Source organism: Sebastes umbrosus, chromosome 5, assembly GCF_015220745.1.
Source record: "Sebastes umbrosus isolate fSebUmb1 chromosome 5, fSebUmb1.pri, whole genome shotgun sequence".
NCBI classification, from domain to species: domain Eukaryota; kingdom Metazoa; phylum Chordata; class Actinopteri; order Perciformes; family Sebastidae; genus Sebastes; species Sebastes umbrosus.
Window position 1 is genome coordinate 5,380,303 of NC_051273.1, and position 14,084 is coordinate 5,394,386.

At 38.1% G+C, this 14,084-nt stretch overlaps 1 protein-coding gene across 1 annotated transcript; it reads right to left on the minus strand.

The window, feature by feature from the left end:
- Window positions 1–3,386: 3,386 nt before the first annotated feature.
- LOC119488675 (transcription factor jun-D-like) lies at window positions 3,387–4,677 on the minus strand. The gene has a single exon (XM_037770524.1). The coding sequence runs from the start codon at window positions 4,586–4,588 to the stop codon at window positions 3,722–3,724; it is 867 nt and encodes a 288-aa protein (XP_037626452.1). The 5' UTR covers window positions 4,589–4,677; the 3' UTR covers window positions 3,387–3,721.
- Window positions 4,678–14,084: the final 9,407 nt, after the last annotated feature.

A 14,084-nucleotide genomic window follows, 5' to 3' on the forward strand; every position in this document is an offset into this window, starting at 1 on the left:
GTTGATTCTTGTTTTTGAAGATTTTGTACCTTTTGGGGTGAGATGGATATGCTGTTACCTGCTACTTCTAGTTGAATTCCTAAATGAGCTGATATTAGAGATACATACTAACTGGAAAAAAAACAGACAGTAAATAATCAATTGTCTTGATGTCATGAAAGCTCAGAGTCATCTGGGTGACTTGGTCACCACTAGGGGTCGCCGAAGCTTCACGGGGGGGTCACGAGTCCTTCTTGATTTTAAGGGGTGTAAGACAACTTTTATCTGCCAAACAGCCTCGTTCTGCATTAGAAAAGTATGCAGTTAAAACAACCAACAGAACAATGAACAAGCGTCAGGGAGAAGAAAACACTGCATTTATTAAATATGTATGACTGTTAAAAATAAAATACATACATACAGAGAATTGTATTAAAAGTTCCTAAAAATGACAGGAAAACATAAATAATCCACTCAAAATTCTTCCAAAATGCTCGTCATTCCTACACAAATTTATTGCGTTCACTATTTGGGTTAATTGTAAAGTTCCAGTTGTTCTGTACTGTTCTTGTTACGCATTGAATATAATATAAAATATCCATAAAATATGTCACTTAGTCAGGGGTCGTCAGTTTATGATAGAAAAGATTGGGAACTACTGATCTAGGTTTAGCAGTAAATGATCATGTTGATTGCAAGTGTTTGGATGCTACTTGTCTCAACCGCCTCAAGATGTCCCTGTTTCACTTTTTGCTGGCAGACGATGTAGAAATATATTGTGCAGAAAGAAGTAGCTCTTCTGAGTTGTTCCTTATAGGAAAAACGTACACAGATATGTACTCTGTAAGTGTACAAAATATTGGTGCACGGTGCTCCTGACATCAAATAGACTAACCAGGTGAATTCACATGAAATCTATGATCCAAAGTGGCTCGTTTGTTACATTCGATTTTTCCCAACAAACAACAATATCAGCAAAGGATATCAGGATATATGATATCATGAGTGACAGGGCAGGTATAAAAGGATACACGTGGTAGTGGGCTGCTTCTGATATTGTTGTTAGTTATGCTAAGTTTTGCCAAACTCCCATCTGTTCCTGCCTCCGAGTGACCTTCTGATCTCTGGTGCACCACTGACCCTCCTCAACATGCCCAAAAGAACATTTCTGTTTCTACATTTTAACTCAGCTGAAACATTAAATGTTTTTTTATCCCTCCATCACATGGCTTTTGAAATTATACACAGTTTTTGTTTGTGAGGGAGGCCTCCATCAGGGCTCTGTATAATGTATAGTTTTCCAATGATTTTATTCTTCAACAATGAAAAATATACATTTAGACTCATGATCATTGGACAATAAAATAAAAAAGGTATGAACTACATAGAGTAATATATATTCTTTTTTTTCCTTTTTAATCATGCTTTTTATTTCTTTAAGAAAAAATACTACAACAACCTTAACCAAAAGAAATAAAATAATATATACATACAATAAGAGATATCAACTGTAAGTTGAAAAACAAAGTATTCAAAAACAAGGGAGGAGGAAAAAATGGTAGTAGTAGTAATAATAATAATAATAATAATAAATAAAAAATTATAGAATATAAATAAATAAATTATAATATGTTTGATTTAAAAGAAATAATAATAATAAGAAGAAAATAAATAAAATAAAAAATAAATAAATAAATGCATAAAATAAATTCCCACACTTAATATAAATTGACTCACAAAAACCATACGTTACATTAATCGAAAATAGCTTTATGAAAATTACATTTTGTAGTTCTTCTAATTGTTTTTTAAACTATAGTCAGACAAGAACTTCCTGCTCATCATAGGTGGATGACACTGACTGGCTAACATCAAAGAGTGTTTACTGAAAGGCCGATGTAATTAATAGTTTGGTCTCATCCTGATTTTAAGGACCCCTACACAGATGTGGATAATAGACTGTCATTTGATGATTATTGTAAGGAACCCCATCTAATCCCATTTAATTCTGCCTTGCTGAGGAATCAATAAAACTCAAATAAATCAGTCATACGGTACGCATCCACACTCACACTATTGTAGACTGATGTCTGTCAGGATATCAGAAACTGTTCCAACATATTCACCAAAATGTCATTTCAACCTTTAGTGTGTCAACATCATTTGCAATTTCTCAATTATCCAGCAGAGGGAGAAAAACACCAGGGTGATGATATGACACACATTTCCAAAATCCTCTTATTACACAACACTGACTTCTCTAATTCAGTCTCCATCAGAGGAGCAGCTATAAATGTACTATACAATTTCTTACTGTCTTTATATTATTTAACATACTGTAACATAATAAAAAGCATTTCCATGTTATTCTTGAGACTAATGTTCAATGAAAGACAAAACTGATTCTGCAGTCAACCCTGTTAGTTGAATATGAAACTAAACATAATGTTCAAATTAATGGTTACTGTACTCTGTCTTGAATATTTGACAGTCTTCTATGGGCCTGAAGGCCTATATACCACCCATCCACCACCAACAGCTGGTTCACTGTTGCACACACTGCCTATGACTTTGCCAACATGCATGTAAATATGAGAGTTTCACCAAAATGGAGGAAAACAGTGTTTATTGCTGAGCAGCATTTAATTCAGAACACAGCGGCATACAGCCAAACAACTGTAGGCTATAGAGGTGACAGCAACAAAAAGATTACAACTCTTCACAGTAAAACAAGAACACAATGCAATACATGTTTTTAGTAAAGATTATAAACACTGATTAATTGCACCCTTTGACACCCAGCTGTGGGCAACATTCGAGTATGCAAACAACATGCAAATTGTTCCCTAGAGAAATAAATGGTCTATATATATATATATATATATAGATTATCTTTTACATATCAAATGTGGGTGCATTTGTTTCTTACAGCCACATCCTCATATGTTAAGGATATCTGTCATAAATAGGTATTATATCAATATTACTGTAGAAATAATGTACATCTGTTTGGTCCATGTTTGAGACTGTATATACACAGTCAGTCTGTAAACACGTTTACAGAGGTGTAATTATGTGCCTTCTGTCATAAAGTTGAGCCCCATAAGTGCCTATATTTCTCTCATCAGAAAAGTCCAGTCCAATGGCCAAATGCCATTGAAGAAAGCTGCAATTTAACTTTACCTTGTTCACCAGTAAACATATATACGAGGTAGAACAGGATTTCATACATCGACATATTAAAAGGCAAACGTTCTTCAATTCGGCATAAATACAACAAACCAATTAGCTATTGTTTATATTAAAAAATCCCATACTGATTCGTGCTCTCCATTGTAATGTGGATCCAGGAAAATTGCTTCACGAATTAAAATATGCAAATAATTTGTTGGCCGATTATAGCAGCAGAGTCTCATCAACCATTCTGTTGAATTTTGTTTCAACAAGTATTTTTTTTTACATTTTGCCAATCAAAATTATTTAAAAAGGCGATTATTAATGTACAGTCTGGCCTATGAGGCTTATTGGCACATTCCACTGGATGACATCTGCACACATCTGGGCTACATACAGAAGAACCAACATTAACAAAGTCCATGAAGCTTATGTGCCATTCCACTGGATGACATCTGCACACATCTGGATGACATCTGCACACATCTGGGCTACATACAGAAGAAGAACCAACACTAACAAAGTCCATGAAGCTTATGTGCTGGTCTGGTCAGTAGCCCAAGTCTGTCTAGTGTACTTGGACTTCGTGTGGCAGCAGCTGGCATCCACTGCTGACATGAGTGAGGACTTTCTGTTTCAGCTGAGCCACCTGGTCCCGCAGCAGACTGGCCGTGGACGCCAGGTCCGTGTTGTGGCTCTTCAGAGACTTGACCTTGTCCTCCAGCCTGGAGATGCGCTCCAGTTTGCGCATCCGACACTTGGATGCTGCGATCCGGTTCCTGAGCCTCTTCCTCTCGGCTTTCATTGACTCCTGACAGTCAATGTCGATGGGGGACAGCGGAGGACTGTCTCCGAAGCTCTGCACGTCCGGGACCGTCTGGGGCTCCTCTTTCAGCGGCGGCTGGACCCGAGACAGAGACAGAGACAGGTCTGGTCTGTGGTGCTGATGCTGCGGAGGAGCTGACTCCAGATGATGCTGAGGAGGAGGAGGAGGAGGAAACGGGACCGTGTCCGTGGAGTAGTTGACAGTAGTCTCCAGTGGTCCACTACCGTAGCTGTTCAGGTTTGTATACACCGGTAGATCCGGCTGCTGCACCACGGTGGAGGTCTGGATGTTGGCTCCCAGGTCCAGGTTGGTGTTCCCGGCTCCACTCAGCTGGTTCTGCTTGTGCAGATCCTCCAGAGCCTTCACGAAGCCCTCCGCGAACTCCTGCTCGTCCGTCACCGTCACCGTCTTCGGGTAGAGGAACTGGGCCGGACTGGTCGGCGTGGTGGTGACCATGCCGTTGGACTGGATGATGAGCCTCTCCAGCTCCGGAGAGGCCAGTTTGAGCAGCCCCAGGTCCGGGTGGCTGAGGAGGCTCTCTGCGTCCCCCCGGAGATGCGGTTTCAGGTCCGCTTCAAGACTCAAGCTATTAATATCCTTCTTCATCATTATCTATAACTCTCTCTCCTCACAGCGGTGCGTCAGCCATCACCTCACAGTAGAGAGTCAGATGTTTAATAATAATAATAATAATATGTCTATAATAGTTCTCTATAGCAGGCTGGTGCTCTCGAGCAGCTCTGTGAGTCTTCTGCACGCCTGCGCGCACCGCCTCGAGCTTTTCTAGGCTGGCACGTTCCATTATGTCACATCAGCGCGCAGGCGCGCATTGGGCAGAAATTATACTGGTATTTAAATAATGATGGGACAAACCGAGCAGAGAGGTCTCACTCTGCTCTGTATCCTGTGTCCAAGTACAGACCTATAGATAGATAAGATAGATAGATAGATAGATAGATAGATAGATAGATAGGTAGATGGATGGTTTGATGGATGGATGGATGGATGGATAGATAACATAGATAGAGAGATAGATGGATAGATGGATGGATGGATGGATGGATGGATGGATGGATGGATGGATGGATGGATGCATGGATGGATGGATGGATGATAGATAGATAGATAGATAGATAGATAGATAGATAGATAGATAGGTAGATGGTTTGATGGATGGATGGATGGATGGATAATATAGATAGAGAGATAGATGGATAGATGGATGGATGGATGGATGGATGGATGGATGGATAGATAGATAGATAGATAGATAGATAGATAGATAGATAGATAGATAGATAGATAGGTAGATGGATGGTTTGATGGATGGATGGATGGATGGATAGATAACATAGATAGAGAGATAAATGGATAGATGGATGGATGGATGGATGGATGGATAGATAGATAGATAGATAGATAGATAGATAGATAGATAGATAGATAGATAGACAGACAGACAGATAGATAGATAGATAGATAGATAGATAGATAGATAGATAGATAGATAGGTAGATGGATGGTTTGATGGATGGATGGATGGATGGATAGATAACATAGATAGAGAGATAAATGGATAGATGGATGGATGGATGGATGGATGGATAGATAGATAGATAGATAGATAGATAGATAGATAGATAGATAGATAGATAGATAGATAGATAGACAGACAGACAGATAGATAGATAGATAGATAGATAGATAGATAGATAGATAGATAGGTAGATGGATGGTTTGATGGATGGATGGATGGATGGATAGATAACATAGATAGAGAGATAGATGGATAGATGGATGGATGGATGGATGGATGGATGGATGGATGGATGGATGGATGGATGGATGCATGGATGGATGGATGGATGATAGATAGATAGATAGATAGATAGATAGATAGGTAGATGGTTTGATGGATGGATGGATGGATAATATAGATAGAGAGATAGATGGATAGATGAATGGATGGATGGATGGATGGATGGATGGATGGATGGATAGATAGATAGATAGATAGATAGATAGATAGATAGATAGATAGATAGATAGGTAGATGGATGGTTTGATGGATGGATGGATGGATGGATAGATAACATAGATAGAGAGATAAATGGATAGATGGATGGATGGATGGATGGATGGATGGATGGATGGATAGATAGATAGATAGATAGATAGATAGATAGATAGATAGACAGACAGACAGACAGACAGACAGACAGATAGATAGATAGATAGATAGATAGATAGATAGATATCTGCCCTGTATCCTGTGTCCAAGTACAGACCTATAAACAGGAGGCAGTGCTGTATACTGCACTACTCCTGGTAGGCTACATCAGTATTAGGCTATAAGCAATCTATCTATAAAAGATGATGTTTGTATATTACAGTATGTCCAATCAAGGGTTTAGATTTCCTAAAGCTGGAGTTTGAAGGCTATTCATGTTTTTATTTATTTACATATACATAAACTGGCAACTGTTAAAAAAAGAAAAACATCATAACACAGACCTCTTTGGACTCCATTACAGAGTCTCTTTATCACCCAGAGGTAAAATTGCATTTTGGTGAAAAAAAAAGTTATTACCTAGTTAACTAGTTACTTTGTTATTATAGCCATGCCTGGGATTAGAGCATCCATTTGAAGGATATTGACCTTTACCAATTAAATCTGCAGTGGGCTAGAATTGGAGCAAATATGAGAAGTTATTTTTTTTTATTTTTATTTTTATAAAAAAAAGTTATTTTTATAAAATGGTCGCTATATCCTGACAGTGGTGCATGAGATAGGTAATCTGAAAAACAAAATGGGAATCCATGGCGTTATTTTTCAGGAAGTCCATAACTGACCATCCAAAGTCTTTTCAATGTCCCCGGGTTTTTCCTTTATTGCAAATGTTGATTTCTTCAAAAGGAAGTTTTCTTTTTCCTTTTAATCACTGCTGAGAGATATTTTTGTGGGTTTTTCCCAAAACACAGCAAACATTTGGTATAGGGATAACTAAGCATCCTCTTTTCCATCAGTCCCTAAATATTTACCTTGAAAAACAACTAATATGCCATTTTCTAGATTCAAGATTCAAGCCCTTCATTGTCATTGGGTAGTAAAACGAAATTAGAAAGTTTGTAATGACTCTCAATGATGTTTAACAGAGAACACAGGATTCAATCATGCTCAGTTATAGTTATAGGTGTAGGCTTGTTATATTTCACCATAACGAGCATCTGCTGAGGATGACTGTAAGATGTGGTTGTAAGCTCTGGGGAAAAAACTGTAAAAAATGGACCTTGTGTTAAGATTTTTTCAACTCCTGAGTTATTCATCTTCTCAATAGATGATCTTTGGTCCCAGTTCTATTGCCATGGATAGGAGAGATAAACTACAAACATTTCAAACTAATAAAGTCTGGTATGTTTCATCATGTTATCATTTTTATTTTTTACATATTTAATGTGAGAATGATAATTGCTTAACTGCAGGATACAATGGAAAAATCAGATTGCATAATTCAGGACATAAACAGTTGTTCATCTCCTCAGAAAAGGCTTACTTCTGTTTTATGCCCTCAGCCAAGGCATTCGTATTCCTGCACAACAGAATTTGGAGAAGTTGAATCTGAAACTAATCTGATTTCAACACTCGAGGTCAGTTCACAGCTTCAAGATGTTTTTGAGTTGGATCACGCACCCAACACACCCATTCTTTGAAAAAGTCACATGATAATTTCAGTTTCCACACAAGAGTTTCCTTTTGACATCACAGATTTTCCAATTTCACTTTCCATTTTTGAACTGATATCAAATTTATATTTTTAATTAGTATCTTCATTTCCAGATTAACTAGAAGAGTTTAAAGAATATGTCTGTTTTAAGTGGATTTCTTTAAAAGTGGAATGAATGAGGTGGAAATCTTCAGTGCATGTCTGGTGAACACTTCTCATATCAGAAGCTCTGTTTGTCCAAGGTTGGTACATTTTGTCAGGATTTTTCCAGACTTTCCCTCCTGTCACATTCAATAGGCTCATTTTGTTTCACTTAATAATCTTACTACATTTTCTAACTCCTATAATTTACCACACTTTTATAAAATCACTATTGTGTACTACAAACACACTTCACAATAAATAAATAAATTGAACTGTTCCTTTAATGTGAGCAGTCTGTGTTTGGTTTCCTCCCTTTTCATGTGATGTTGTTTGTGTTTTGTTCATAACAGATGGAGCCAAATAGTTTCCTTCACTACCAAACAGCGCTCTGGCTTGCAAAGGGTTACACACAGAGGAGGTATGTGCGTCACAGGTAGGCCCCATCTATCACTGCAGAGGTTTGTGTGGGTGGATCACGTGATGGACCCTGTGATGTCACATCTCTCAACGCTGTGGCGGAAATGGAAGTGGGGGGAGTAAACCAACAGAGGAGAGATATTTTAGTCTAAAAGCTGAGTATCAGTGAAGAGAGAGTGGGGGTGCTGAGCCCGCAGTCATGAAAAATAAGGGCAGGCGGTAGCTGGAAAAGGATGTAACACACACACACACACACACACAAGACACACAGACACACGCCACATTCTTTCATTTCCCTTTCCCTTTAATTTATAACACACCAGTACACAATGTGAGCAAAATACATTCACAAAGACGTAAACACGACAAATATTGTGTTTTTTAGTAATGTGGTATTACACGTTGTTATTGTCAGATTAAATAATTTCCTCTTAACTGTGGAAATATCCATTCAAATGTTCTAAATTATCTTGTAATCAATGTGTAAAATCAAGGCACGGAGGCGGTGTGTTTAGTTTTATTTTGGTGAAATAATGATTGTTGAAAGGAGATTTTGTTGTCAGTATCAGGGACATTTGGAAATAGATTCTTAACCATGAAAATAAATCGTGGTTGATCAATCAGAAGTAGAATCTAGTGTAACCGACATTATACAGCTGCTGTTGTTCATGAAGAATAAAACGGCATACCTTTGCAGCCCCTTTTCAAACCTACAGGAAGTGAGTGTTTACCACACATTCTCATCCCGACTCGTCACATATAGTCTACTGTTTGTCACGCTTCTTAGCGTCACAATTTTGGCATCAAAACCACTATAGGAAAGAACTACATGGCTGGGCTTAAAACTACTACGTTTGTACAGCGAAAATGAAACCGAACGTTGTGAACACGGGTCCTCCTGGATGAAAGCCTTGTGTTTGTTACGTCACCGCACTCCCGGCACACTTTCTCAGAGCGTTTAGTGTTGCCGCGGATGGGTTTACATTTTAGTTAATGGAACGCCAGGTGTGTTTCATACCACCGCTAAAGGGCACCGTGTGCGCTCGTACCGAATGTCGACGGCTGTGACAAAGCCTCAGTATTTGACACTCTGGGAATGAGAAAGGGCTGGCTGTTTGATACTCAAAAAATAGATTTTGGTTGGAGTATCTCTTTAAATGTGACATTATTGTAGAGTTCCGTTATTGTTGTAATACAGTTGCAAGTGCAAGAGAAAATGATGAATTCCTGCACACTGTCAGCACAGAGTTTATTAGATATACAATGTTTTTTTGATCATGGACCTTTGTTAGGTATCAAATTCACAATGTAAACCAACAACATCTTTATATTTGAGTAAGCAATAACTATTTAACATTAGCTATACTAATAGCTAAAGTTAATTAGTAATTAAACATTTTCTTTTGCATTATTTAATTTTCCTATTATTAGACAACACAGTGAAGAATTCCAGAGAGAAAAAAAAATGTAAATCAAATCATCAAATCAAACTCTTTTGTGTGTGTGCATGATGTATGACAAAATTCAAAATGTAAAACTACAATTTTGATTTCATAATTAATAATAATTAGTTAATAATTTACTCCAAAACATATCACTGCCAAAATTAAAATGAAATTCAAAGTAAAGTGGACATTCATCTTCATTTTCAAAAAGGCAAACAGTAATTTCAAATTAAAATTTCAAACTAGATTTATACATTTTAATTTAATGGTCCAGTGTGTAACATCTGGCTGCATCTATCGGTGAGGTTGTAGATTGAAAACTCTGCTGTGTGCCAAGTGTGTAGAACATCTACGGTGGCCGACATGAATACACGAATGGCCGTCTCTAGAGCTATTGTAAGAGTAGCGTAGGTCATTTGGAGAATATCAGTCAGTGTGTAGAGTGTGTGTAGGTGGGAAGTGAGTGGAGAAGCAAGAGAGAGAGTGGCGGCAAATGTGCGTGAGCAAACAAGTGAGCTCGTGGAGCAGAAGAGAGAGTTAGTTTAGCTCTGAGAATATCAAGTGAATGTTCAGTGGAAGTTGCCGTTTGTGCAGAAATAAATGCTGCAGCTCCTCAAGACCAACAGAGGTTTCCCATGTTTTTGTTTCCCAGCGGCAGAGTGGAGTGAAGACGTATGTTAACTCCGGAGCGAGTAACATTATCGACTCCGGCCAAAGCAGGAGTTCTGGGCTACTGTAGAAACGTGGCGGCCGGCTCTGTGATCAACATACTTTGCAGGTAGGAAATACATTTAAAAATGAATTGTATTTTAAAATGGTTGCCAAAAGATACCTATTTTTTATCATAAAAGATACCTGTATGGTGCCGCATTGTTCCCTCTCCATTCAATAACCCTGTTAGATTCCTGTCATGATAAAGTGTTCCAGATAAAAACACTCTTTTACATGAATAATAGTGTCATATGTCTTGCAAATTCTTCAAACAGGAGTCAACGTGAGCTGAGTAGTAAGTCCAGGCCTCTAGCAATGATTGTCATCGGTGAGTGTTGGTTATTGCTGCAAGTCAAGACAGATAGTGATGAGCTGTCAGGAATGCTTGGCATCGGTTGGAACGGTTCAACGTCCGCTGTGCCAGAGCATACAGTAGAAGAGATCAGGAACGTTTTGTACTGTATTGAGCAACATGTGGTTGAAGTGTGGTTGAAGGTATTAAATGACCATTCATCTTCTTCTGTCAGACAGAAACTTTAATTAAAGTTTACTTTCACCTTCATTTCTATGAATTTCTTGTGAACCAAATGGTTTGGCAAGCGAACCATGGATGCACTTAGATATTGGGTAAGCTTGCAAGGCATTCGCATTCTTTCAAAGAAGTTAACGAGATAAATGTCAGGCTAACAGTGATACAGTGCCTGAATGGTATGTGCCTTTGTGTGGGCATGTGTGCTCAAAAATAAAACATGTCCAACAAAATCTTATCTTACATCTCATTCCCTTTTGCAGCATTTATCTTTCAAACATGATCATTCTGGGTTTGTAGGAATATGTTGCTCTATCTGCAGCTGTGGTGATGTGATATTGGATCTCTTTGGTGCTAATGTTGATGATATATGATGATAAGTTATTATATGTGTTTTTAGAACAACATTAAGCCTTAAAGGCATCAACATGCTACGACCAAAGTGCCCTCCCCCCACACCAACGTTAGAATCTGAACAATTTTTGTAACTTTCTGAAACTGTCAATCTGACATTCACGTCGACTTCACACAGCGACTGGCCAGGTGTAAAAGCTACTAACATAAGGTGAAAAAACTTAGCAGCAATTGTTTTTCTCACTCAAGCTCTCCATTTTTGTTCTTTACAAACTGTTTATGTTACTCTGCATGTTTCCAACTCAGTGCAACACTATGAATGCCTTCCAGGAAAGATTAAAACTGTGCGCTGCTATCTCTATTTGAACCAATATCATGTCTCGCCTCGCTATATGGCGGCCTGTGTTCTGTCAAATAGAGCTAACGCTCAGAGTGACTTATCAATGCACGCAGTGTATTAGTGCCTTCAAATGGGGTTGTGTTTACCGTGTTCCCGAGAAGAGTCCATGTGTCCCTTCTTGTGGTATTCACGACTTCGTAAGAGGAAAGTTTCTAAAAGTTTACGAGTTGTGACGTGTTTGTTGACGCTGTCAGAAATGGCGGAGGCCATGGAAGTTAATTTTTCAGTGAATAATAATTTTATATGTCTGAGGAAAATGTTGATATTGCAAACGGCCTCATCTTTTTCCTCTGTCATTATGTCTTTGTATTTACTGCATTATGTTACCCACTTGCTAACTTGCTAAATTGTTAGCCTCTGTGGCTTCTAGACGCCGACAGTAACGTTAATATTGCCGTTGCTTGGCTGCAGTGTTCTCACTTAACCACTTGAACACCAAGTATATTGTGTACATGATAACCCATGTTGTAAACACAAGCTCACAAGCTTTATTTGAAGGCACTATGTTTCAAAGGCGTAAAAATATTCTATATATATATATTAATAGGTTGTATTCAGATAGATATTTCCTACCTGACAGAATGAGCTGCTCTACTTGACATTTATAGATGTTCATCCGATGAGTCTGACAGGATGAGCTACTATAGGTCATTCTGAGAGGGAGGCTCTATTAGTCACAACACTGGCATTTCACCCAACCTTCAAGTGTGACTGTTTGGAATATCTTAAACAGGCTGTTCTCCTACACTGTTCGTAGCTATACCTATGAAAGGTTATGCGCTATAATTCATGTATATACCACAAAATCAATTTGTGTGTAATTCACCTAATATTGAACCTTCGCCCAGGAGACCAGCAGTCTTGTCCCGTGTGAAACCAGAAGTCAAAGTTGATGTATTTGTCACGAAATTACGTATGTACTTCCTGAATTATTTTAAGCCAAAACGCAATCTTTTCCTAAACCTAACTAAGTAGTTTTGTTGCCAAAACATAACCAAGTCGATCTTTTCCTAAACCTAACTAAGACGTTTTATTGCCTAAACCTAAAGAAGTTGTTTCCTGTGAAGACTGAAGTTTATTTTGAAAAGACTGTATGTATTTAACGAGCGGAAATTGTCCATGTTGTGTCCTCACAACATGGACTTCTTCTTTTTAAAGGGATGAGAATGGGATTTTTTGGTTCAACATACTTTTAGGATTCAGTTAATCTGAAGTATATACTGTAAGTGAGTATATGTACACATGCATCTGTCCCACTAACCTGCTCCACTGGGTCTGATGACGTAGTTTCAATGTACAGTAGGAAGTTCCACGCTGATGGAGGATGTGGGAACCCTGTGCACCAAGAGAGAGACTTTTATTGTTGGTTTGTACAAAACACACCCGTGCCCACACGCAAACACACACCTACAGTTTCACACACTTAACCACAAAACCTCAATAGGACTACACCTTTTCATGGTTAAACATAAGCTGTTGATAGCTTATGTGATTAATATTTTTTACAGAACATAGTACTGATACAAAAACTGGAACATCGCACCCTAATGTTACCCCATATTTATATATTTAGAGTCTTCACACTAAGAGATTTCAGTATAACCAGTTAAATTAATTTGATATTTAGTTATATGTATTCCTTTTTATTGCCGGTGATAGCCGTGGCTGGAGGTATTATGTTTTCGGGTTGTCTGTCCGTCCATATAAGTGTGCGTCCGACCCATTTCCGTGAACGCGATATCTCAGGAACACCACGAGGGAATTTCTTTAAATTTGGCGCAAACATCCACCTGGACTCAAGGATGAACTGATTAGAATTTGGTGGTCAAAGGTCAAAGGTCGAGGTCACTGTGACCCCACAAAATACGTTTTTGGCCATAACTCAAGAATCCATGTTCTAATTATGACAATTTCACACACATGTCTAACAGGATAAAGTGATGTAGTGATGACGTTTTGGACAGTTGGCAGAGGCATACAACCACGAGGTGGTAATTCTAGTTTTTATCTGTTTCCTTGCTTATTTAAAAGTTTTTCCTGACTGAAGTTTGTTACTGAAAATCTATATAGTGCTATAGGCTACTTATCTTGCTTACTCTTTGTTATTTATTTGTTTTATAATACCCTTACTTAATTATTATAATTTTCCGATATTTTTTTATTTATTCTTATTTTGCAGCTCTAATAGTCCCACAGAATCAATATTAGTTCATCTTATTTTCCCCATAGCAACTAAGTGTGATAGTAGAGACAGAAGTGTTAAGCAATGTGCTTCATTAACCTCAAATGGAGGTTTCCATCCATTTTCCAACCAGACTATGAAACAGAAAAATGTAAATTACATTATGTGGAAAGATTTTGTAACTGTCTCGTGCCATTT

Coding starts and splice junctions, on each gene's coding strand:
- LOC119488675 (XM_037770524.1), bottom strand. CDS start 4,588: ATGATGAAGAAGGATATTAATAGCTTGAGTCTTGAAGCGGACCTGAAA.